This window comes from Labrus bergylta, chromosome 6 (assembly GCF_963930695.1).
Source record: "Labrus bergylta chromosome 6, fLabBer1.1, whole genome shotgun sequence".
In the NCBI taxonomy this organism is placed as follows: domain Eukaryota; kingdom Metazoa; phylum Chordata; class Actinopteri; order Labriformes; family Labridae; genus Labrus; species Labrus bergylta.
Window position 1 is genome coordinate 10,743,113 of NC_089200.1, and position 26,230 is coordinate 10,769,342.

Here is a 26,230-nt window from a genome sequence, read left to right on the forward strand (position 1 = left end):
CTCCTGATCACAGACAGACAGGCGGACAGAGAGACACGCATACACTGCACTCAAACCTCTGAGGAAATGTGTGTGTGTGTGTAAAAGTGCAAGCAGGCGGGCCAGGTGCTTCCGTGCCAGAGAAAAGCACTAACAGCATAGCAAAGTATCATAAGCACATAATTAGCAGTTTCACATGAGGTGAATATTGCTCTTGGATGATGATTTAATTGGGGAATGTAATGAATTAACGTGTGCTGCGTTGGAGCAGGTCTGCAGGCAGGGAGAGACTGTGGGTGGTTTCCTCTTTTCTTTCTGTAGTCCTGGTGAGCTGTTTCACTTTGAGCGTGAAGTAAGTAAGTAGTAAGTAATATTAACTGAAGGTGTCATGTATTATAATGGTACGGAACATTGTTATGAGCCGCGACTTTGATTTGGTCAAACAAAAACTATAAGTGAGCATTAATCTCATGTCTGAATATTAGGCAAGCTCAAATTGATTTTGGGAACAATCCCTCAAAAAAAAAAAAAAAAAAATGCATTCAAATTCTGTTTTCTAATTAAAAAGATATCACAAGAAGATGCTTCACATAAAATATATCTTCACCTTCTGAAAACTTTGGTTTTATTTGAACGGGACTTTGATTTCATGTGATAGCTTATGTAACACAGAATTGAGAATCTATTTAAAGGCCATATTGGTTTAGTTACCTTTGTTAACTTGTCTCTTTAAAATGCAGTCAATTATTTAACTTCTTTGTCACTGAACCATTTGAATGAAAGTGTTAGAACCAGGCATAAACTGGCTAAACCACTTTGACTGACAGCTGACTGTCTGCCTGTTCTTTCTATTTTCTCTTGTAAGATGGTTTGTGTGGGTCTGCTGACAGCAAAACAAGTTGCCCCTCAGGAATATTAATGATATCCTTGATCTTGATCAACATGTATGCAGCTTATTAACAGGTACCAGAGTCTGAGCTCACCTTTCCTGGATACTTAGCTTAGCGAGCCACACATTGAATTAGCCTTGCGTAAGGACTTAACAGCTTTGCAAACTTAGCGTTTGTCTTCCTCTCAAGCTTCACCCGTTCATCATAATATGATAACTTCTGGCAAGAGGCTCCAGAAACAAACTTTCTTTAACCACTGGTTGAAGTCATGCTGGCGTCTTGAAATCATTGTTTACAGTTTATGCAGCTGGCTGTGTAACAGTTTCCTATAAAGCTGATTCATAAAGCTGTATCACACTGTGAATTTTTTCAGGCCATCATTCAGACTGCCAGGAATTTCACACCTCTGCTTTAGTTAGAGTTAGAGTCCGACACCGACTTAAAACCTTCAAATAATATCTACAAACGGTAAGGAAAATATCATCACAGACATATCCTGTAAGTCTATCAATAGGAAACCGATCTGCGACCCTACACTTTCCCCCCTCGGCTACTTTGTTATTTCAGGCAGGGTGAAGGAAGGGTGTTTAATATTTTAACAGAGAACATTACACACAAGATAAATTCTCTCTTTTATTATTATCTTCTTACAGTACACATAAACATTATGTATGTATGTCATGTTTTTGCCAGTTTTAATATGAACAGTTAGTTTATAATCACTGGTTTATCTCTGCATATCTCTACTGCCTAAAAATGACCACGTAGCATCTGACTTGTTGACATCGTCAAAGGTCAGAAAATGAAGCACAGAAATACTGAAAATAAAATTTCTACTCATGCTAAGGCTACAATACAAAAAAGTGTAACATTACAGGTCAGAGAAAATGACAGGATGTCTTCATAAAAGAAACAATGCTTTGTTTATTCATACAGTTTGGTCTTAAGAAGTATTTCAACAGCTTTAGAAATTTGCTTGTTAAGGTTTATCAAAGCGACCTTTAAGAAAAGACTATCATAAATCATCTACCACTCTCATAAATCTTTCTTTAACATACCAGGTTACAGCCAACATCTGGTTAGCTTTGCTTAAAGGCTGAGCCTGGCTGTTTCTAGGTTGTAAATATAGATGTGTGAAACTCTCTTGAACACCCACAAGGTTTAATGTTAAAAGGGAATCTAACATGATTGTTTATTCCATAATTCGGTTGTTGTTTAAATCAAACTTTAACAGTTACTCTTTAACCTTTTCAGGTTTTTTGGATAAACTACAATTCCATGGGAGCTGTAGTTTTTTCTGAGCTTTTTCTAAGTTATCTTTTTTTTTAAACCTGATTTGAAACTTTTGATTCTGACATTGACAGCTGTAGTAGATGTAAATGTATCTTACAATACCGAGTTACGTTTTATCTGTTTGGAAAGACGGATGGAAATCGTAGACGAGTGATTGCATTAGTTGTGAGAGTTTGTGAAACAGCGGCTAATTTAGCCCTGTACAAGACATCAACTGTAGTAGAGATATATCAGAGTGGTAATCATGTGAAATAAGCAAATCAAAATATTCCTCAAGATTTTCTTTTAAAAACATTTAAAAAGCATTTAACTACAAAAAATGAACAAACATGCAGGAGCTGACACGTCATGAATCTCTGCAGCAGGACTGCAGAACACATTTTCCTCCTCAGTATTATCCAGTGCTGACACTTGAGCATATAGGGGTATATATATATAAATGCTTCAGTGTAAAATTCCACTGCTCTGTATATGCAGCCTTCGGGCCCCTGCAGGTATAGGTGTAGTGTGTCAGATTCCAGGCCTCTACTGCTGCAGGTGTAGGTGTAGTGTGTAAAATTCCACTGAGTGCCGCAGAGAGCCGTTTTTCAGCTGTGAGTGGGTCTCTTGATAGCACCCACCGCTCCACCCATCCTCTCCTTACTTTGACCAACGCCCCACCTCACTGTGCGGGGCCATTCGAGCAGTTCTTGGGCTTGTTGGATGAGGAAATGGACTTTGAAAAACAGATTCTTCTGGTATCTAAAGGCAGGCTGAAACAACATGGTCAGGAAAATAAACACACCTTTATCCTGATGGAGAGAGACGAGCCGTTTCTATGGTATCAAGTTTTGTTTTTCCAAAATGGAGGCTTAAATATGAGACACGCCCTACAGGGGAGCAGGGAGCGCTCCCTCCCTTCAGGTGGGTGAGCAATATTAGGATGTTTGAGGTATCCAGAGGGGGTGCACTTGGCGTGTTTAGGAGTTGCCATCAAACAAAACCAACGGTAACCAGCTTCTCTTCCATGTTTTCAAAGAGGATTACATGTTTAGACGAGCCATCCAGTGAGAAAAAAAACAAAAAACAAACACCATCATCTGATTTGCATGCTGTGTAGAAGCACACTAAATATAGAAAGAGTTCAGCTAGCAAACAAGTACAACAGTGCACACACACGGCTGCATAAAGAGTCACAGGAGCGATGCAAACATAGCTTTCCTCTGTGTAGCATGAACTGAAAGTTGCAGCTGTGATAGAAAAAACACGAAATGTGATAAAAAGTAGAGTGATGGAGCACATTATCAGGCGACATTTCTGTATAAATAAGAGAACACATGGTTTAGCATCCCCCGTCAATATCAATAAGTAAATTAATGACTTGAAGTGATCTCCTAAAGTTTAGGATGCTCGCTGTAAAAATCCAGTCACACTGCAGAAATTAGTAAAAGTTAGATTTCATAATCCAGCCAGCCTTTCTTCAGCCAAGGAAACGCTGACACACACTGTTTGTGGAGAATTAATGCCAACAGTCCTCCCAGCAGCAAGATCAAAACAAATCTTACTGTGTTGTTTATGAATGCAATCATAAGGCTTTAACCAGTAAACCTCAAGGTTCTTTTCAAATGTCAAAACATGATTAAAAGTATAGAGATAACAGGTTAACAGGATTGCCTTTTCCAAAAAGAAAATGCTTCACTTGGAGACAAATTGTACAAAAACCCCTCCTGTCATCTTTATCCAACGTCTTGAAACGAGCTACTGTTTGTCATTTCCCAGGTGGCTCCAGGGTTTCACTTGAGGATCTCTGTTGACAAACTTCTTTTTCGGGATCTCGCTGAGAGAGAAAGGAAGGCGGTGGCATGAGGGATTCTCCTTCCGGGACACGATGCAGTCCTTGATGGCTTCTTTGATCACCTACAGGCCACAAATACAGGGATTTAGGAGCAGAAGAAATTAAAAATGCCTTTTGAACCTGTTCAGTTCATAACCCATGTCATAATAGAACAACAGAGACTTGAGCCAAGCGATCTGACCCGTTAATAGCATGACAATTACAGGTACCGATCAACCAGTCTTTTCGCAGGAAAGAACTTACAATCATTTGTTTTATCTAGTTTCACAAAAACATGTTTCTCTGGTTTATTTGGCAGGTAGACAGATGCTGTGTACATGGAGAAATGAACAACAATTTTCCCATGCCTGTTAGTAAGTCAGTGTTTGAGTCAATGTTGAAACCAACTGATGTCACACCTGCCTATCCTGTTTCATTCAAGTTAACCTCACTATATATATTCACAAAGTGGAGTTTCATCTCAACTTTATGTCCTGATTGCTGTCATTTGTCAATTGTCAAATGTCAAATGTCAAATGTCTCATGTTGTCAGTAAGCTGCAACTGGATGCTTTGAATTTTAGTTTAGCTGTCATCAACGATGTCTGTATATTTTATTCTGGATCAAAGTATTCTAAGTCAGCTGAAAAAGACAAAGGACAGAGCTTTGAACGAGCTGAGATCAGTATTCACATTTTCTTTCCTCGTATTGCTGGGGTGGAGTTCAAACAATTCAAAAGAATTTACCCAACATCTGTGTTGCCAGGCAGATTTGTTTGTATTTATAACAATTATCCAAACATCAAGCCGGAATGTGGGTACCCACGCCTCAGTGATGCTGCATGAGGTATTTGAGAAAGGATCGTTAACAAGAATATAAATCTGGATAAGCTGACCTTCCTGTGAAATCAAAAGGGTTGCATCAGGTGTAAACGGTTAGTCAACAGGAAAGTGACTCAGATTGAGAGAGTGAAAGTCAGTCTGACCTCTCACGGGCACACGCCTTTAATGTAAGCTTGTTTAGACTCGTTCCATCCGGTCTTAGATGGGCTTTAGGCATACGAAGTTTTTGATGTTGCACAACAAACTCATATTTCAGTGGTGACATGACGATGCAAAAATGCAAAACTTCCACAACGAATTAAGGTAGGTTAACAATGTGACACACTGGAAATTACGGGTTAACAGTTGGATAGGAATATTGTTTTTTCCTGTTGGAGGCAGAACTGACCTCCAGATTGTTGAGAGTGTTGAACTCCATCAGGTCATGGAGTCTGGTGAAGGCCTCGTTGGGGTACTGGAAGTTAAAAGTGGAGAATGGGCTCTCTGGGTCATCAAAGATGTCGAAATCAGCCAACTCCTTCTCCTTCTCTGTCTCTCTGGGAACACCTGTAAGTACATTATTCAGAAAATACAGTAAAATAAAGAGTATATTTCACAAAAACCTCAACATACAAGAGTTAATATTAGTGAAGAGAAGTAAGAATACATGTCGATTTGGTGCTGGAACATCGGGTAACAGGAAAACCTTTTCTTCTTTGTTTGATTAAAAAAAACAAAAAATAAATTTGAATTAATAGACTGACATTACTTTCTTGTCAAGGTTTTCATTAAAATGAACCTCTGTCTCATTAAGCATATGAAACTGTTGAAATGAGAAACCCTTGTCTTTCTGTTACAATGAAGGATGGAGAGTTCTGAGCATTATATTGCTCGACTCTAACCAGATTCATCATCAGTTGTTTCAGGACTTTGTTTTTTTATTTGACCCTTCATTTAATTTAATTGCACAGCTACAGATGTAACAGATGTTTCTCGTTTTGAAAATGCAGAGATGCCAAATGGACATAGAGTCAACACACCCAATAGCAGAATGTATAGCTCATACAGGAAGTCCATTTATGGTTTAATTTCCTTCCGATGTTGTAGTTACTTATGTGACAAAGATAAACAGACTGCAGAAATATGTGGGCTGTTGACCTCCTAAATGACCTACTGAATGTAAAGAGGCAGAGGAGGAGGTGAGTTAGAGATGTGGTGTTAGTGTGTCTTAGTATGTCTCAAGATATACGGCCTGTTTACACATAGAGCTCTCCCACTGGAGCGAGAGGTTCCCTTCCCGTTCCTGGCTCCTTAAGGAATCATAACTCAGCCGAGCTGCTGATGAAACACTGAACACACTGTGGTTCACATCCGCGCACACACTCACGATCTGTAAAACTACAGGTATGCTAGAGACGGACAAACCATTTAGAAAATGAACCCACCGTGAGCAGAGACCTGCTTTTTTATTGGGGTCAGCATAAAAAACTGTCGGCTGTTGACCGAATATGGTTGAATTCCAGGGTGCAATTTCGAGGAAGGGATACCTCATGTGCCATGATGGTAAAACACTATTAAAGTAATTACACAAGGAGCCTTGGCATATTTTCCCCCTCACACATGCCATGTCACGCTCTACATGTGCCCATACTTACCGGGTGCCTTGAAATCCCTGAAGTTGATGTTGACCAGGACAAAGTGGATGATAGTCGGGCAGTTCTTTTCTCCTTTTTTTGGCTTGAAGACGTAGCATTCCTTCAGGCCCTCGCGGTCAAAGACTTTGGGGTCAATCTTTGGGAATGGAAGTTTGTTCATCCGGGCCCACTTTTCAGCCAATAGGAGCTCCTGCACCAAACATTTACAAATCAGAAGAAAGAGAAGTCATGTTAAGTCATTTGCACCAAGTTTGTAATAGTTCTGAATTTGAATTTTTTTTTTAAAACGCAACATTAGGTTAGTGTTGATTTTGGCGCCCCCTGTGGCTAAGTGGTATATCATAGCTCTGCTAAACTTGTATTAGTCATAGAGAAGTGTCACATTTCATATTAAGTCTTTTTTCTTACCAGTAAAAACTCCTCACCATAGCTTTAACAAAGATGTTTTTGACAATCTAGTTTGGGTTAATTTAGTAGTTTTTCATCAACAATAAGAACTTTGATTAGCTACAGATCCGTTTCAGGAAATAAAGTAAACACAATAAGACTCTGACCTTGAACGGGGGGCTGGAGTCGCTGGGTCGTGCAGAAAAGTCGAAGGAGATAATGAGGTCGACAGTGCGCTGCGGCCGCAGGATGAGAGGGTAGGGGAGGTTGTACGTCAAGCCGCTGTCCACTATATGGATTTTTTTACTCTTCACATCCAGAGGCTCGTAAATACGATCAAACTCATCTGGGTCTGAGAATAGCACATTAAAAAAGAAATGACGCATGAACATGATTAAGATATTTAATTCGTCTGCAGCCAAATACTGTTCCACATGACTGACCCGACCAATCAAAACACTGCAATGACTCAAGAACACGATGTTCTGTGGAAGCAGGGCTAACTTTTAAAACCACACCTGATGCGCCTTTGTTATTGTACCACCCAATTGTTCCTAATAAATGTTTTTGAAAACCCTTTTCAAAAGCTGCACGTAGCAATATGTTGATAATGATAGTGGATTAAGGGACTTGATATAATGTGATAGACATTTGTAGGAATGGGACAAGAAAGAAGTAAAACAAAAGTTTGCACTTCCTTTAAGCTTTAAGGAGCATGTTGGCTCCTTTCAGCTCATTGTTTCAGTTCTTCAACCCACAAATTTACTGCCCTGGATCTCACTGCTCTTACAAGCTTTGTTTCTAGCAAGGGCAGACATCAACAACAACAGACTGACCCAGTTTGCAACTAGCTGTTGAACATAATGAAGCATTTTGCACTTAAAGAACTGAAGATTTCACTTTGGAGTTAGAGGAGAGCAAACCAGAGCTCAAAGGAATCAAGTCAGTGTCTGCTAGAGGTGTAAATAATAAACACTAGATTCACCATAGGAACCTTAAACGAGCGATGTGTTCACAGCTTGTTTCACTAGCGCAATCTACTTCCTTTATGAATTTATGTTTCCTCAAACTTGTTTTTAAATGTATCAACAATCTGGCCCCTGAACCTCTCTCCAGATATTTTCAAAGACAGGATGGAAACAGGGTAACAAGAAGCACTGTGAATGGAAACTGTAGCATACAACATCGTAGATCTACGTTTGGTCAATCAGCCTTCTCCATCAAAGGCTGCAAACTCTGGAACACATTACCACCTGAAATAAAATTAATCTCGGACTTAAAATCTCTCTTAAAATCAAAACAGGCGAAATGCTGGCTCAAAGCAAGCCAGAGCTGTACCCACTTTTAATTAATATCTTCAAACTTTATTTTAAACTGGTTTATAGCATTTGTATTGTTGTACATGTATTTTAATGTATCCTCATATAGTGTTATGGGGTTTTATGTAACTGAATGTTATACATTTTAATCTGTTTGTTTACACAAAGGCCCAACTGGGGACACGAGTTGGAAATTAGCAATAGCTATATACTCTTTATGCAGCACATCAGTTTCATGCTTTGTATTGAAATTATGTTAAATTGCATTGTCCCTATTAAAATAAATACATTCAAAATTCAAGCAAAGTGACAGAGAAAACAGATATAAAATAATGTTGCTTCTGGAAAATAATTGTTGGTTAAGTTTTTACTGCTGTTTTGCAAAGAGTATGACATGATTTCGGTTCAGACATATTGTACTCTACTAAATTACCATGTTGAATTGCGGCTCGATTTCCAGCCTAATGCACATGAAGTTCAAATGCATCTTGCAATTTCCTAAATATTTCCTTTAATTTAATTCTCATCAATTTATACAAATTTAAACAACATCCCTAAAGCCTGGAGTGCCTGGATTCCACCCTATATATTGTGTGTATCACATTTCCCCCATTTTCTAAGAACACCCAACACATTTTTACATTTCTTTCATCTTTTTTTGACCGCATTGAGCAACCAGTATCTCTTCTTTTCTCAACATCCCTAATGTGTCTGTATACTGTTCCCAAACACTGCCACATTTTTTACATCATTTGGAGAATAAAAACTGTAGGTAACAGGAAAAATTTGTATATTCACATGTATAGTCAAATATTTTATACCTGTGACAGCATCCACCTCCTCTTCAGGTACAGTGGCGTTTGATGTGACCTCACTGAAGGGAGAGAACAGCATGCTGGTGTTCAGGTTCAGACCCAGCATGAAATTATGCACCTGGTGATAAAGTGAGATGGGTCAGGGAAAAGAAGCAGGTTGTTGTGAAACTGAACGTAGAAACATGAAACAAGTATGCAGAACAAAAAAATGAGGTGTTTAATATTAACTGCAACTTTTCAAACCAAAACTCCCGGTTGTTGGAACACTTTACCTTTTCATATTAGATCCTTCTCATCTTACTTTGAGACAGAATTCTCTAACTCTGTCACCATTTTGCTTATACTTATGTTACATCTGATTGTATTTTATTCTTTTCTTTATGTATTACTGCTCCACTAAAAACATCTCAGGGTTGTAAGGTTTTCTTTACCTAGTGTGGCGCTTAATAACAATTTCTTAATGTGTTTTTTCCCCGTTGTTTATTTCATGTCAGTTTTTTTTTTTAAGATTTATTTTTGGGATTTTCATGCCTTTATTTAGAGACAGGGCAGTGGATGGAGTCAGAATTCAGGGTGGGAGAGAGAGTGGGGAATGACATGCAGGAAGGGAGCCTCAGGTCGAATTTGAACCTGGACGGCCCTCTTGGAGGACTATAGCCTCCTTCAATGGAGCGGGATAACCACTAGGCTACCAGCACCCCTTAATGTTCTCAGTTTTGATGTCAGGTTGTAAATGTGTTGTCTGTTCATACCCCCTTGAAAACAAGATCGCACATTTCAAGGGAATTATCCTAATGAATAAATAGTAAACTGTAAATTTGATGGTTTCTGGTGAATCAACATTTTCAGGTACCTTCCCGGCTCGGCCCTCTCTTGTGTTGAATAAGGATGAATCGCTGAAAAGTGATGTGAACATCCGTTGAACCCAGCTGGCCTGAGCGGTGCGATTGTACTCGTCTTCTGCCTCCTGGTTCTCTGTTCCACCTGAACCACATAAAAAAAAATACAAGAAAATAGATCTAAATGCTCTGACAAAAGATTAACTCGGGGAAAATAAATTATTCTCTGTGATAAAGCTAGAAAACAAAACTGCAACTAAACCCAACTTTAAAGCCTTAAATACAAATGCATAGGAAAATAATAGAGCTCTGGATTACACCACAAAAAAAGAAAGAAAACGTTTTCAGGCGCTTCAAAGATGCTGTGAGAAGATTGAACAAAAACTGGATTCAAAATGAACTTTAGAAATATTGGTGTGAAGTGCAAAAATAGTTCAAGAGCATAGATGTATTTTTACAATGCCCTCCGTGCAAAGAAAAAAGATTCCATCTTCAAGGAAAGTTTATTCAGGCCAAGTCTGTTTCTCACTCCTCCTTCCCCTCTCTTTCACTTAGTCTATCTCTTTCTTTCTTTTTAAAATTAATTTTAAATGGGATTAAACATACAAACATTACAAATTATAAGACACAGTTGTGTGTCCACAGAGAAAAGAGATAAAAGTAAAAGCTTGATATTTCAGCACTTTTCCCTGACACTAACCACTGTGGCTGTCCTGATGTAGCTGTGTCACGTATACAATTAAAAATTACGACATTACCGAAAAATGTGTAAAGGCGTTAACCTTTCCCATAACCCTGTAATGTGTCAAAGTGTTTCCTGCAAACATTCTAAGTCACACATCTCTATTGCACCACGACAAATAACGTGACACAGCAGAGAAAGGTGTCACTTACTGCAAGCTTCTCGTATGAATCACTTTCCCAGCTCACCTTTACGCGGCTCATCGTCATTGTCCATACTGTCTTCTCCCACGATGTGCTGAGGTTTTATCTGCTCTGTAATACAAAAGACAGCTTCATTCATCAGGTTCCAACTACACATTCGGCTTGTTAATCTCATTTAGTCCAAAATAAACATTTCATCTTGTCTCAGTTATGTGACATTATCAAATTCACTGTCTATTGTTAATCTCTATAAAAATAAGTTATTGAATGCAATACACCTGATAGTCATGCATTCTTAAAGTGGGTGGAGAGGCTCTTAGCACTTAAGTACAATCAATGCATTGTCAGAGTGTGTCTGAGTGCTCAAAGGTCACCCCAAACAAATGCATTCAACCAAAAACAAACATCTGATGAGCTGCCCTAAGAATCCACAGGAAGCTGATACCTTCCCACTGTTGTGGTAACATCATTCAAATACACTCAATGTCAATGCTCTTGAGGTAATTCAAGGTTAGATATATTTAAAGGTGTGAGGAAACCTGCATGTGTTTAAGTGTGTGAAATTTATTTTGGCGCAAGACCAAGATCCAAATGCAAGACAGACAATGAGTTTCCAGACACAGCCGTGTCAGTTTCAGTGTAAGGGTGTACCATGAAAGTTACTTTATCAGTAGATCTATACAGACAAAAGGCAAAGGCATTATCTGGAAACAAACACCCTCACCCACTTGTATTAAGGGCCTATGCCAAAGTAGAATATTTCACATTGTGTTGAAAGTTATTTAAGATTCTCAATTTAAAGATCTATCATCCACAATAACATGTGATGTAAATAATGTTAGATCAACTAAAATACTATTTTCAGCAACCATGTGAATCTTGGTTAAAGGTGCACTATGTAGTTTTGGTCGAGAAATGTGAAAGTTGGAGAAATGTACAGATTCTGTGCTATATGTTCATAACTCTATACACAATCTGTCCTCAGAGGAAAATTTGGTCCCTGGAACTGTGTGAAGATAAAATGCTATACAAGAAGTTATGGTAGGGGGCCTGCAAGAGTGAAACCTTAACTCTCCTGGTAGCTTTTAGCTCCAAACAGTGTTGAAGGGACCCATTCTTTCATTTGAATAAAGTTTGTGTATTTAGATCAGACATAGAGCAAACATAGCATAGAATCGTTTCACTTCTCCAACTTTCAAATTTCACCACCAAAACTCCGTAGTGCACCTTTAAAATAGATTCAACACAAAAAGAAGATAATTATAATACTGAGAAACTTTATCTGCTAATAAAGATGACAGCAGGATAGAGTTTTACTAGACTGCAGATTGTTCCTTTACTGTGTTCTAAACAAACTAAGGTATCTAATTATACCTGCAAAGAACAGTTTTCCGAACTTTCTTTCGTTGAATCATCAGCCAAATAAAAAAATCACCATTTATTTCTGTCAGCAAAACTAAACATGGTACAAACAGAAGGAGGAAGAGAGAAATGTTACCTAGCTCCTCTTCCATGGTGCTGCCACCAACTGTGTCTTTGACCCCTAGGACTCTGTTGAACAAGATGGAGAAAGCGCTGCCCCACACACCTGACACAGTGGGTGGAAAAAAACATGCTGTTTGTAGGATTACTCATATAAAATGATCAGAATGTTTTGTTTGAAAGTCATCTGTCTCACCCATGAGAAAATGTAGAGGGTTTTCCTCATATTTCCTGACAACAGTTCCCATGAAGAACTTGCTTCCGAACATGTCCGGGGTCATGAAGGTGCCATACTTCGCCATACCGATTTCATACGGGCTGAACTCCACCCAGTCTGCAGGGGTGAAACCAGACCAAAAATGTAACACATTTGTGGAGATAATATGATCCCTTTAGCGATCAGGTATACTGTCACCGACCTATACAGCTACTCTGTGTGCTCGGTGTATGGATACAATGTGCACATCTGCAGTACTCAGGAAGTGATCCGGCACCTCTCCAGCTACCAGACCAATTTCCAGATTTGAACCAGCGACCCTTCGATTCCCAAACCAAGTCCCTACAGACTGAGCTACTGCCTTAACTGGGTTGATGAAACCCAGTTAAGGCAAGTTTAGGGTAGCAAACTATCTTCAGGAACTCTAAAATAAAACCTCTTTTTCCAGATTTAGTGACAACAATGCAAAGTGTGCTGCATATGTAAGACTTTAAATGTAGGACAGGAGGAACATTGGCTTAAGTCTAAAACAGAGTAAGCAAAAGGTGAAATGACATGAGCCCCAACTGTTTCAAGTTTATTTCAACAGCAATATAAGTGGTCAAACTACAGTAACTTTAGCAAAGAGTTAAACCGAACTTAAGCTTCCATTTGACAGAATTTTGGAAAAGAGGAGAGACAAGAAGAAAACTGAAGATCAGGCGTTGTCTAGTAGTGAAGTTCAACTTTAAATGACTTTTCACTTGGGTGTTTTGCTTCTGAAGTTCCGTTCTTAAAGTTCAGCTGTCATAGTTGGAATAACACAAGAAAACGATGTGTAATTCTAAATGAATAATGACGCTGGCCTCTGCCTTATGTTTGTCAAGTGACACAGCACAAAATCTTCCAAAACCAGATATGAAGACACGCATGCTCATGGTAACTTCTGACAGCTGCTATTACTGTGTCGTGACAAGCTCTCTGTTGTTTTGGAGTCCCTGCCAGAGATTGTTTTTAAAGGAAGTTTCCCCTTGTCAGTGTTACTTACTAAATGTTGCCAAGTGCTTTGCTCATGGTGGATGAATGTTGGGATCCTGTAAATACTATAACAAAGAGTGCAGTCTAGACCTGCTTTTGTACAAAGAGTCTTGACGTAACATTTGTTGAGAATGGTCGAGATATGTTAATAGACAGATTACATAACAATAAGAAACCGTACGTATCGTTGTTACTTTTATCTTTCCGTCTCCGTACGTTTCCAAAAAATTTTTTTTTTTCATGATCTGAAACAAACAGTTAAAAATCGTGTCCACTAACTTAAGCTTGAGCTCTACTGATCGCAAGTTCATGGCGCTACATTTACGCACCTGTGACATTTCACCATTACTATGAATGTCGTGGTGGAATAATGGGGGGATGAAGTTATTCGTGCCGGCAGCAGAGGTGGTAACAGTTACAGGCGTTACAAGGGTGAGACAGGATCAGTGAAGCCAGTGGGGGAGAACTACACTGTGTGTGTGTGTGTGTGTGTGTGTGTGTGTGTGTGTGTGTGTGTGTGTGTGTGTGTGTGTGTGTGTGTGTGTGCATGTCTGACTGTGTGTGGATGTGAAGCTCCCACTGTTTGTTTACACGCCATACTTTCTTGCGCTTCTGAGATGCAATGCCTTAACGCAATGTGTTTCTACCCACTGGGACACCAATATTACACCAGTTTAAGAATCGATATGAATGTACAAAGACGTAACGGCGGCGGAGCTTCGTTATGGCGCTGTTGCTGAATAGCGCTCTGAAAAAGGGGGAAATCAAGGAACATCAATACAGTCACAGCAAAACATCAACATTTCAACAACATCTTATTTTTATATGTGAACTGCAACGTTTTCCTTAAGTTAGCAACAGGAACAAGTACAGTTTGCAGTGTCATCCAATAAATGAGGATATAAAGATTTATCGGAATGGCAGTTACCATGATGAGTCAAGTCTTTAGTTTTGTCTTTTCTTTGTTTGTTTACAGAATAATGCTTACTCATTTTCTCATCGGTGTCCCACTACAATACAAAAGATGTTTGGTTGAAAGCCAATCAATACTTTCCAACTTGTCTGACGTGACTGGGGATTTCTGACGTTCCTCTATTGCACTTTCCTTTCAGAGGTCTGTTGAACTGACACGTTGTGTACAGCTGTCGTGTGGGTAACATTGAGTATGGGGAAGTAGTACTCAACATGGAACTAACCCAGACTCTATCATGACCTTATGCACACTACTTAGTTTCTTGATGTTGATTTGTTGCCATCTGCGGAGCGGTCACTCGTTGACAGCCCATGACTTCATGACACATCCTCTTTATGGTGGTAGAGCAGTATTATAAGGAAATAAGTATCACTGGGGGATTTTGCATGAGGCAAAATACGATACGGTGAGATAACACCTTACTGTCCGTATGCACATCATCATCTGATGATCTCTAGTAAAGCATAACATATGCAAAACATTTCTGTTGATGACCAAGATGACAACCCTTACAATTAAAATGAATGCACGTGCAGATCCCTCCAAGAGACACTTATTTACCTGCAAACATAAGCTCAGAAACATCTGGCTTGACGTGCAGGCATGTGAAGAGAGGAAGAGGACTCTGGGCCTGGTTAATTTTCTCCTGTATGCTGCTCAGCTTGATGCCCATCCTCTGTAAGGAGAGAACAAATTCTTTGAAATACTAAAATGCTAATGTAGAAGTAATGTGAAAAAAAAAGGGGGAATAAATGTAGTGCAAAATAAAAAGTCTAAATAAGGCTGGGGAAGGATGTTGGTTCATGAAAGTAAAGAAAGGATATAAAAAAACATTAACTCAAGAAAAGAGTTAGAGTGTTGACTGCAAAAGGGGGGCAAACAGATGCAAACAGATGTTAGTTGTTTCTTACCGCAGGAATAAGTGTCTCTCCTATGAGCATACCGAAGATATCTGTAAAGGTTACAGGCTGTCCTGTGGCCTTTTTGGTCCAGAGGGCCTGGATGTAGTTGGTTATGTGTTGAGGCAGCAACAGCCTTAGTGGGTTGCCGCTAACTCTGTTCTTCAGTTCCTCATTGATATCTTTTGGGCCCTTATTGGGAAAGTCTGGGTGGGAGTAGAGAGAGGCCATGTACCTGCAGGGGAAAGAAAAATGTTAAAAAATAACTTGTTATGCAACAATATCAGTGCTATGTTAAATGTTTGATCAGTCAATAAATTTGTATGAACAGTCAATAAGTGCTAAGTAAATATCCTTCTGCTCTTAGCAGGGTTTACTCAGGAGGTACTGTACTTGTAAGGAATTTAAATCTGGAAGGTCATTTGACAAACATGAAGATGGAGATCCAAATAAAGCAGAGAGGCTCACTTGGTGAAAGTTTCAGCAAAGGAAGGCAGGAAGGTTTCCCATAGAGGGGAGGAGGCAAAATGTGAGTCAGTCAAAAAGAAAGATAACACAAACAAATAGCAGTAACAAAAAAGAGAGAGATGCAAATAGAAAAGGTGTACTAGGGAGTTAAAGAGGAAGGGAAATAAAAGGTGTAAAAGAAAGGGGAGACTGACCATGTTGACCCAGAGAGTCCTGCGATATATGTGGCACAATCCAGTACCCCGGACTCAAACAATGCTTTCATCACACCTGAGAAGCCTACCATGGCACGGAAACCTCCTCCCGAGCCTGCAATGGCGATCACTGGTACCTGTAATGAACACGAACAGAAAAAGACAGATAACAAAGGCATGCTTAATTGCGTCATCTAATAGGCCTACTACACAGCTTAAAGGATCATAAAGTAAGTAACTTCTCCTTTGAGACTCTGTACAGTGATTGTGCCAATGCAAAGTGCGTAATGTCTTTTAAACAATTTTCAACTATTTCATAATTCTCATTGCGCAACACTGCTTCCTCCGTGCAGCCTGTGTGTATCTCATGGGCAGTTGAAAGTATTCTGATAGATAGATAGAAGAGTTGAGCTGAGTTGGGAGCAGAGGGATGTTGAAGAATAGTGGAAGGCAGCAGCTGGTTATCTCATTCCTCTGGAGCTTCCTGTACATGCTGAAGACATGAGCAGGCCTGGCTGAAGATTACAGCCAGGCCCGAGGACGACAAACCCAAAACCCCACAAGTGAGAAGATTAATTTCTGCTCCCTCAGCTCGGAGAGGAGGGGGGGGGGGGTGGTATGGTTTCCTTTCCATTGTGAGAAAGGTTGAAGTGTTAGTTTAAGCCGAGAACATAACGTGTGAGAAAAGTACATCACAGGTTCAAGTTTAGCAAGTCAGCAAGCCAGCTGCAATTCTGGTTAAATTACAGACCACAAAGATTTGCATGATTTTCCTCTCATCTTTGCTATCTTCACTTGTTAATGCTAGAGAGGGAATTTTGATGTATAAAATAACACTAACTGGGCTATGAACACCACAACACACCTTAACACCAAGTTTAGCCCAGTAAAGAGTGGAGAGCAATAATATTATAGCTCCCAGTGCCTGCAGTAATAAAATCCCCAAACCCAAAGATAGATGCTTGGGTGGAAGGTTTTGAAATGTTCCAGAATTTCTAGCAGTTTCAGCAAATGTAAACTTAGCTTACAGGTGAGCGATGTTGCAGCATGCTAGAGGCAAAAGAGTGAGTAGTGCACTGACAGCTTCTGTTAGCTGCTATGCTAAAACAAAATTGCCCAAGATATACTTAGGAACTTAGGTTGGTTTTACTTCAACATCTTGACTCTACTATTTGAGGAATAGTTTGGGAAATGCATTACTTTGTTTTTTTCGCTGAGAGCAAGAGAGAAGATATAACTTCATGGATTCTAAGGTAGGCTACACCCGGGAAATTGTTAGCATAGCTAGCTTGAAGTTAGGAACATGGTGAAAAGGCTAGCCTAACTCTGTCTTCGGGAACATATCTCATTAGTAAATATCAACAGTTTCCACCCATGTGCAACAAACATTACCCAAATAATTCAGCTGTAGAAGTGCTGGTGATGTAAATTTGCTTCTGTAAGTTTTTTTTTTGCTAGGCTATTTTCTGCAAATATTGCTGTTGCTTTATACTCAAAACACTTTTAATTGTCTGTGCAGGATTTAAAAAACAACAACAACATTTAACATGTTTATTTGTGAGTTTTATGAAGTGTGAGCTGAACTGTGTTACCTTCAGACAAAGCTAGTCTATCTGTTTTACCCTGACTCCAGCCTTTGTGGTAGCTGGACTGTTTAGTTATAAGCTGCTGCAGTAACTTTATATATATATATATAACCCTTTTCACACATACAGAAATCTCCTGAAAAACTCTGGAGATTTGGCTACCTGGAAGGGATTTAGGTGTGAACGCAAACAGCCGTATTTTTCGCACAGACTTTACCCGGCGTTTCTCCGGCCAGACCTCTAGTATTTTTTCCGCAGAAAATCTGAGTGAGCTGATGTCTAAACGCGGCAGCATAGACTCTGGAGATTTCAATTTGAGCCAATGGAAAGAGAATGACGTTCATGTACAGTAACTGCCTAAAGTGTCTGCACACGACCACTACGATCTCCGTGCACGTAATTAAACTGCTGCATTGTGTTTTCTGTTCGTCAGTATGTTGTTCTCCACTCTTTTGTGGATGTTGTCATGTTGCCATTGGACTACACATAGCATTGATATAAAGGCAAATATTCGCATTATGGCGTCGTGTAGCAGACTCTGTAGCTACGGTCCCTCGCTGTGAGGAGCATATGTGAACGACTAGGTCGGGAGAATCTCCGGAGAAGTCCTCCTGTAAATATCTAAATATTATCCAGAGCGCATATGTGAAAACGGCTTATGATGTAAAGAAATGGAAGTGGTATTGATCTACTAAACTAGCTCTGTAGCACAGCATTAAGCACTGAAGTTTTCACAGATGGTGTAATGAGCGCTTAAACACTAAGTTTTAGCCTCACTGATTGAGACTAATGTCTGAAAATAGTTATTTTTATGTTACATTTAAAAAATATATTTTTTGCTTTGTCCCTACCTCCTCTGGAGAGCAGGGGAGGAAACGAGGCTTCTCCATGTCTAGCAGCTTCTTGATGCCCAGCATCACTCTTTCTCTGCGGGTCTGTCTGAACTGCTTCTCTTTGTCACACAGGGCCAGGCTGAACCGCAGGTCCAGGTTGGTGCTGCAGAAATAATGGAAGTAAGGTGAGAATGAACATCGGATGGCGGTATGAAAAATAATTACTGATGATTTAAAAGTTCTTCAGAATACTACTGATGATGTTGAAACTTGTCTTTAGGTAAGGGGAAATCTGCCTCTGGGTGGTCTCTCGCCCTTTTCTACTCATCATCTCAGAATTACTAAACCCTGAAAAATGTATGGCTTTCCAAACCCTCCCACGAACGCCTGTACAGTGATACTACAGGAATTGAGATGCATGTTAACCCATTACTAGCTTCACAGGTATCCAGTTGTTACTGAGTCATGTTGGTTAACTTCTAATTTTAGTTTCTCTGTCGCTGCAGGGAAATTCCTTTGTATTCTTACATTCTTGTGAATTTCTGAACCCGTCACTGATTTATAAAAACGCTGTCAATCATATTTCTAGCAATAATGCCTCTTCATGTGAGGGCCATTAAGTAATCACAGTGCCCAAAATAACTACAGCATTAAAACAATACAACTGGAACATGGAATACGTACCAAATCTCCAAGGACATCTCTAAGTATACTTTAGTTGCCTGTGAAACACAATGAATGCTTGGTTATTGTCCACTGAAGAAGCAGTTGAATTGGATTGGTAATTGGGTATCACCTTATATTACAGCACAGTCGTTTAGTGGGGTAATAGTGTTAATAAAAAGGTAATAACCAAATGATTCACTAGGTAAGGCTTCATAATAACATTGTGAATATCTGGGTAAAATTGAACTTAGGGTAATAATAGGGAATTTGAAGAAATTAAACTATTTGGTAATACACAGTGATACTTTGGTAACACCGAACTCTGACTCTTGTTTAAACATTCTTTTTAGTATCAAGGAAATACTGTACTTCTTACCTGGAAAACACTTCTGATAAATTCTGTGTAAAGACCATGAATCAGTGCTTAAGAATGCAAAACAACCTGTTTCTATTTATTTTCATGGTAATATGAGATTAAACAGTAACACGTTATAATACCTACACACTATTAAACATTAGTTAAGCATTAGCAAATCATTGGTTGCTACTTTATTAATCATCTTTGAAGCATTAAAACATATTTATGTCATTTATAACCACCATTTAAAATGTTTAATTGCTGATTGTTATTTATTGTTATCAAGCCATCACCTAGTTATTACTTTTGTAATTACATGTTATATGTATTAACACTTTAATATCACAGTATTACCCCACTATTAAAATCGTATCACTGTGCTTCAATATAAGGTGATACTGGGAATGGTTACAAACAAGTGTAACAAACAAATCGTATGCTTTGAAAAGGAAAAGAATATAATTGACAACTATTTGCAAAATAGCTTTTTAAGCAAGTGCAACTCTTTTCACTGAAATTAAATTAACCACTTAATACTTTGAAATTAACAACTAAAAGCCTTGTTGTTGTCACTTTGGTTCCCTACACAGGCAGTAAATATTCTACCATTATTATCGACACTACTATCATAAAGCTTCTGAAGCAAACTAACTATTTTAAACACCGAAGTCACACACAAATACACTTACTGTCTTGTGGCTTTCAGGGTAGCCGTGCTAAAGCTGTTTCTTGTCAAAAGAAAAGTATCTTACTTTGACAAAAATGGTTAACCTCTTTAACCATCCTTTCCATAATACTGTAATAAAATCTAAGCAACACTCAAGCCTTTTTTTTTTGATCAGGCATATTTGAGTAGCTCTATGTTTATAAGGCTCATTTGCGCCGAAAGATTAAAATACAGACAATGCATCCCGTCTTAATCTCCTAGAAACATTAAGAACCTTTTCGTGCTCATTAGTCATTTAGTCCCTTAAATATTTAGACACTGATCCACAACGATGAAACAGCTAAACAGTCTCTTCAGGTTAAATGTCTTACTTTGCCAATGAGGAAAGCTTCCGTCTTTTTCCGGCCTATACCGTGCTTGGTGATGTCATAAGACGCTGTCCCAAGTGTCTCATCCATCACATAATTAGCGTCCATTAATGTTAACTAAAGGAAATAAACATAAGCCGTTAAAAACATTTTAAGAGCAACACATTAACTTTCTTAGCAACATTTGAATGTTACGTTCAGCTCAGATGCAAAAAGAAAAAATTGTCATGTTGAGCGATAACAACTCCAAGCAAAGATTTGCAAGAGGCTGAATGAAAATTTTGGCAACATGAGTTCAAATTAAACTAAAGAGAAAAAAATCTTGTGAAGCTGTTTTTTCTTAGATGACCATAGACTACTTTAGTGTTAAAAGTTTTGATCCTGTGATGATGCTATCTATCTCATTTTTGCCAGACTAAACTCCATTAATTCCCTGGTTGTCTTCCTAAGCTAGCTATATTGCTAGAGACAATAAAAATGCAGATCTTACTTCTAGGACATTTTGCTGGTTTGGGTCTAAGATGAAATGAAATGTCTCGTTCCATTTTGGATTGATGTTGTTGTCTATGTGCTTGGTCCTCTTTCTGCTCTCTGGGGCAGTTGGGATGAACAGTTCCACGTATGGATCTGGAGTGTCCACTGTGGGTATATACACAGAAAACACACGCACAAAATTGTCTCTAAATGGCAAGACAGGGATACACACAGAAAAATAATCTCCCTTCACAGCATAAAAAAGATTTTAGTCTGGCCAAAACACCAAACAAAACGTATTTTTGTGGAATTTGATCCCAATCTAAAATGAGTTTGACAGCGTTTTTTCAACATAGAAACATTTCCAGTGAAACTAACAGAAGCACCGACATGTAGCAACATGCAGCATGTTTGGAACATCTTGTAGTAAAATGTGCTAGAACGACATGAGAAGAAGAAAATCCAAAAAGAAAAGGTAGTTGAACTCACAGAGATCACCAAGCGCGCCTTTGGTGACACTCTCAGCCCGAACCACAGTCACTGTAAATTTGTGAGAAAACTGCTGTTCCACCTGCAAAACAACATTCATGTAGTTCAGCCTTACATGGGAAAGTCACCCAAACCACTATGATAACAAGGGTGACAGATAGACACGGTTTAGTTTGCGCATACCCTATTATGCAAGAGCAAATTGATTGTAATATGTGATATAAGAAGGTTCACTCAATGTCTATCGAGCAGAGCATCTAGATTTTTTAACAGGTTAATGCTAGTTCACTTCCTATTTAGCTTCTTTTTTTTTTTTTACTGTGAAGAATTACCTCTTTGCATTTGAACTCCAAAGCACACATCAGTTATTTTTCAAATGTGCAGTGTCACGGTCATGGGGTTTGGTATAAGTTTTAATAATTGGTACTCGTTTACAACAACAGGAACAATAACAACAGAAATACAGCACGTGAAGAAGGAAACTAAGGGTAGCGAGGAAGCAGCTACTTTAGTAGACAACACTTAATATTGGTAAGGACTACAAATGGACTACAAAACATGAGGACATCTCAAATACAATTTTGTACTTCAATTATTTATGATACACCATGAAAACTACTTTTAAAGGGGCTATATGTAACTTTTTACATGTATAAATAGTTTTTTATCGCCCATTAATAAGCGCATGGTTAACTGATGTGAAAAAGTAGATGTTCACTGTTTATCTGTGTTGCTTGGATAAAAAGTTTCCCCGGGTCATATTTTCCGCAAAAGCTCCAGGAAGTGACACTTTATGCACGTTCTCAACGTCCTCCTCACTCCGCTCCGCTTACAGAGATCAACAGTACAAACTCATCACACACTCCCGGTCTTCACCTGCACAGCCAGAGGCCGCCTTCCACACACTTCTATCCGCCCTAGGAGCTCTCAAAGGGCGGAAAAAACTCACCACACACTCCCGTTCTCAGCCAGTGCCTGCCGAGACTGTCGTTTGTAGGATGGAGAATGAATACAGACACACAGACTCCTTCACAGACTTTCACATGTGTATGACCACTTACCTCCTCTAAACATTATGCCGGTAAATATCCAGTGTTTCACGGCCGATGATGATGCTCGTTTGTGTACGTACGAGCACGTATGACGAGCACGCGAGGGAGAGCGAGCAACAGGTTACTGGTGCAGTTCGCCTAACAGCCATGCAGTATCGCTTGCAAACGCAGTATTTTTGAAAGTTACATATAGCCCCTTTAAACAGCTTGTTTTTGTTCACATCAACTTTTTTAATCCACTATTCCTGATGCAATATCAGGAGTGGCTCAATGCTGATAGGCTTCTGCAAGACAGCATAATGTGAATATCTTCTCAAGCTGAAAAATATGAACTTGTCCTTGCCACTCATGGCACCAAGCACAAATATACCCAACCTTTATTTACACTGAAAATACACTGAAAACTGTATGGCTTACTATGAAACAGCATTCCACACAGACTCTGGTGTTTGTTTCCTATAACTGTGTCTGATAAGTAATCTTTACAAAAATACTGTGAGGAATATTTCATTTCTGCCTCATTGTTTCTTCAGTGACTGCATTTAGCTACCAGTAGGAACTGATAAGCAAGATGTTTTTTGTACCTGATTCACACAATGAAAATACATCATGTACTTGTTAGTAGCGTAACCTATCATAAGATACATCTGCTCAAAGTTTGTGCTTATGGATTCATTTTTCCAATGTTTAAGAATGTGCAGTCAAAATACAGACAGGTTAGACGGTCATAAATCTAAAATGTTCCCTCTCGCTCGACACCCATCACTTAATCCACATGTTGGATTTAGAACAGAAGTTGTTTTGCCTTCTTTTGCAGTGCTGTTTTCTTTGAGTGTAATCCTAGAGAGAGTGATAAAGCCTTTTTTTATGCGGAAATCTGTTAATCTGTTAACTTCACCCGCAATTTTAAGGTGTGGACTTGTATGAGGGAAACAAGGTCCCTTAAAAGACTGACTGTTGTGTGAGAAGTTTCGCCTTCACAAATTCTTTTACACACTTTGCGAAATGCAAAACTGTGATACAGGGCTAAGAATGCTGCTATCACACTGAATATCTATTGCTTATCTGTGCTGCTTAAGAGAACCCACATTGACTCCAGTCTGTAAAGACAGTGTTATTGTGAAGGTGGCTTGCTGTTGAGATGTTTGTTGCGTTCATTTTTTTTTTGCTAATGTGCAATAAGAAGCAAAAAAAGTTTATTTTAAAAGCCAATAAGCAAGAAGGCATGCAATGGAATGATTTGCCTTATGACTTAAACATGGAGTCTTTTGTGCTTTTAAACCTTGTTAGTCTTGAAAGGACAAACAGGAAACAACACCCATGTCATATACTCACAATTATATTGGAAGCCATCGTGTGAGGTCGGATGAGTTATGCTCAAGAAGGCTATTGTTGAGATTTCAACTTTTACTCAGGCGAAAATCTCAGTGACGATCTGCAGCATTTGGCATCTGAAAGTTGAAACAAACACATTTTATTATCAGTGCAAATGCAGACAAAATGGCTATAGAACACAGATAATACTTATATTAAAAACCCTTTATCAAATGGATGATGTGCAAATCTTCCGATGAGGATCTATTGGTTACATTTAGCATGTAATCTTTCAGTCTAATTTCTTTAGAAGAAATTGAAGCCTTTTGCACCTTCACATGGGGCAAGGGGAAGTATGCTAAGCCACAAAACTCATGTGAAACTTGGTCACTAGTGACTATTTACGTGTGAGATTGTTATCTGATCACTTGCAAATGTAGAGGGGGTGAGAGAGAAAAGATACAAGAAGATATGTCTAGTTAAAGGTTATGTGTGTCAGACATACAGTACATTTTGATGTATGGTATGTGCATTTGCAGAGGAGATGGTGATTCTCGTTTGGACACATTTAGACTTCTTCTGTGTGTTGATAAGGAATTTGCATGAAGAGTTTGTCTGTGTGAGCCAGTGTATGTGTTCGCTGCTGATAGCATATCAAGGTCAGTGAGCCTTTTCTCAGCTGTTCACCAAAGCGTATCATTACTGAGGGGACCAAGAGCACGTAGAGAGTCTGTGTGTTCACAGCAACAGTCACGTAGTTTGGATCACTGGTCCAACTTTTCAAAGTTGCCAGTTCAATCTGCCCTGGTTCTGCAGCGTACAATGGGAGCATGCAGGGCAGGCTGCTGAGTCCTGCGTGTGTGCCAACATAACTCAAAGACTTAACAACTCTTCATTTTCATATGAGGACACAAAGGGACACAGCAAGCAGCCACAATGCAAAGCAGCGGCAGTAGTTCTATCTTTCAAAAGCATGGAGTCAGCTCTATGGCTCATGCAGCTTCTTCACATCTTAGGCAAAAGGAAAAATCTCTTTACTTTTCACATTCATCTTTATATCACTTGGCATAGTCCAAAAGGGAATACGTGGGATATTCATTACACTTGTCTGGATTATAAGCTTCATTCAAACTTGTTATTGGGCCACTATAAAACATGTTTTTCTTGATTTAAAAAAAATAAAAAATGTAACGATGCAAACATAGAACATTATATTATATTATAACAGGAGATAAAATAATCCTTCTAGAATACAAACACTCTGGTCGCTAACTTTCTGCAGCATTTAGAGTTTACGGTGTACTGAATTGGTTAAGTGCTACGTCTGTTAGCGCGTCCTCAGTTTCCTTATCCTCTCAGATTGCAAAAAGTGAACAGCTCGCGGAACCCTGCACGAACACGAGCAGGCCTTCCTCCCTGAATACTTGTTCAATTCTTTTGCAAAAGAAAAAGGAAAAAGAGTAATGAAAACATACCATAACCGGAGAGAGCGCTATCAACTGACAAATCCTGAAAAACGTGTCATGGTGATCGACAGTTTCGTTCCATCACAGACGGACTTAAGGCTGGAGGAGGTGCCTCTTCTCGGCAGATGTACGATACGCACACCCGGCAGTCTGTGGAAGGCTCACAGCTGGCGTTGGCCGACCTTAACTTGAAGAAAAAGTCAAGAAACAGCCACGAACTTTGTCTAAGAAAAAAAAAAAATCGCCGTTCGTTTACAAGGAAAGGTGAACGAATAGAAAAGGGAGACGTAAGTGACGGAAACTCCGAGCAAGAGTCAGATATTGACTCAGCGGATTGAACCGAGGCTGACGGTAGCTCTCCAGCTCTCCAACTGCGCACCAGTGCGCAGCGGCGTCCGCACGAGGGCGCGGAAAGACTTTGTTGGCACGATAAACAACATTTGTGAAATGCGTCTACAGAGATGACACAGGGGTGACGCTGAAGATTATGAATATTAGTCAAATACTCCTATAATGTGGAAGTCTGGCCGTTTTTGTGAGCAAAAGGTTAAAATGGGTTTCTTAGTTGGGATTCACACAAGTTGAATTTCTCAAATATATATTTCATCCCTAATTACATTCAAATACTGAAGAGCTACTCGTTTTTTTTTCTTCTGTTGCATTGACTTAGACTTTCCAAAGAGCCGTGGCTTAAGAAGATTTCATTATAATGAATGTCCACCATAATGTCTCTATTCTTTGTTTGCTCCTTTATAAGTTGTAATTTTTGTAACAATGATTACATAAAAATATATATTATTAAATATAGGCCTAAAAGTCTCCCTCTTGTCGCAATAGTTTATCTTACAGGACAAATACATATTTTACATATTTTACAAGACATACAGGGCACTTTCAGATCTTTTAAATGCTTGATCATTTTGTCAAATACACTGCTTCCAACTTAATTATGAGACATGAATAAAAGATAAAAGGATGAATAGTCTCATGCGCGACAATTCTTCGTTTGCA

General features: G+C 39.1%; 1 protein-coding gene across 1 annotated transcript; it reads right to left on the minus strand.

Annotated features, from left to right (window-relative positions):
• Positions 1-1,489: 1,489 nt before the first annotated feature.
• pla2g4ab (phospholipase A2, group IVAb (cytosolic, calcium-dependent)) lies at positions 1,490-25,598 on the minus strand. Its single transcript, XM_020656834.3, has 19 exons — positions 25,229-25,598; positions 23,775-23,890; positions 21,388-21,469; positions 20,915-21,063; positions 20,428-20,541; positions 19,050-19,087; positions 18,384-18,528; positions 15,947-16,083; positions 15,297-15,519; positions 14,947-15,061; positions 12,375-12,512; positions 12,195-12,284; positions 10,742-10,807; positions 9,826-9,956; positions 8,979-9,090; positions 7,006-7,190; positions 6,452-6,641; positions 5,206-5,363; positions 1,490-4,058 (listed from the first exon to the last, which is right to left on the minus strand). The coding sequence occupies exons 2-19, from the start codon at positions 23,790-23,792 to the stop codon at positions 3,900-3,902; spliced, it is 2,250 nt and encodes a 749-aa protein (XP_020512490.1). The 5' UTR covers positions 23,793-23,890; positions 25,229-25,598; the 3' UTR covers positions 1,490-3,899.
• Positions 25,599-26,230: the final 632 nt, after the last annotated feature.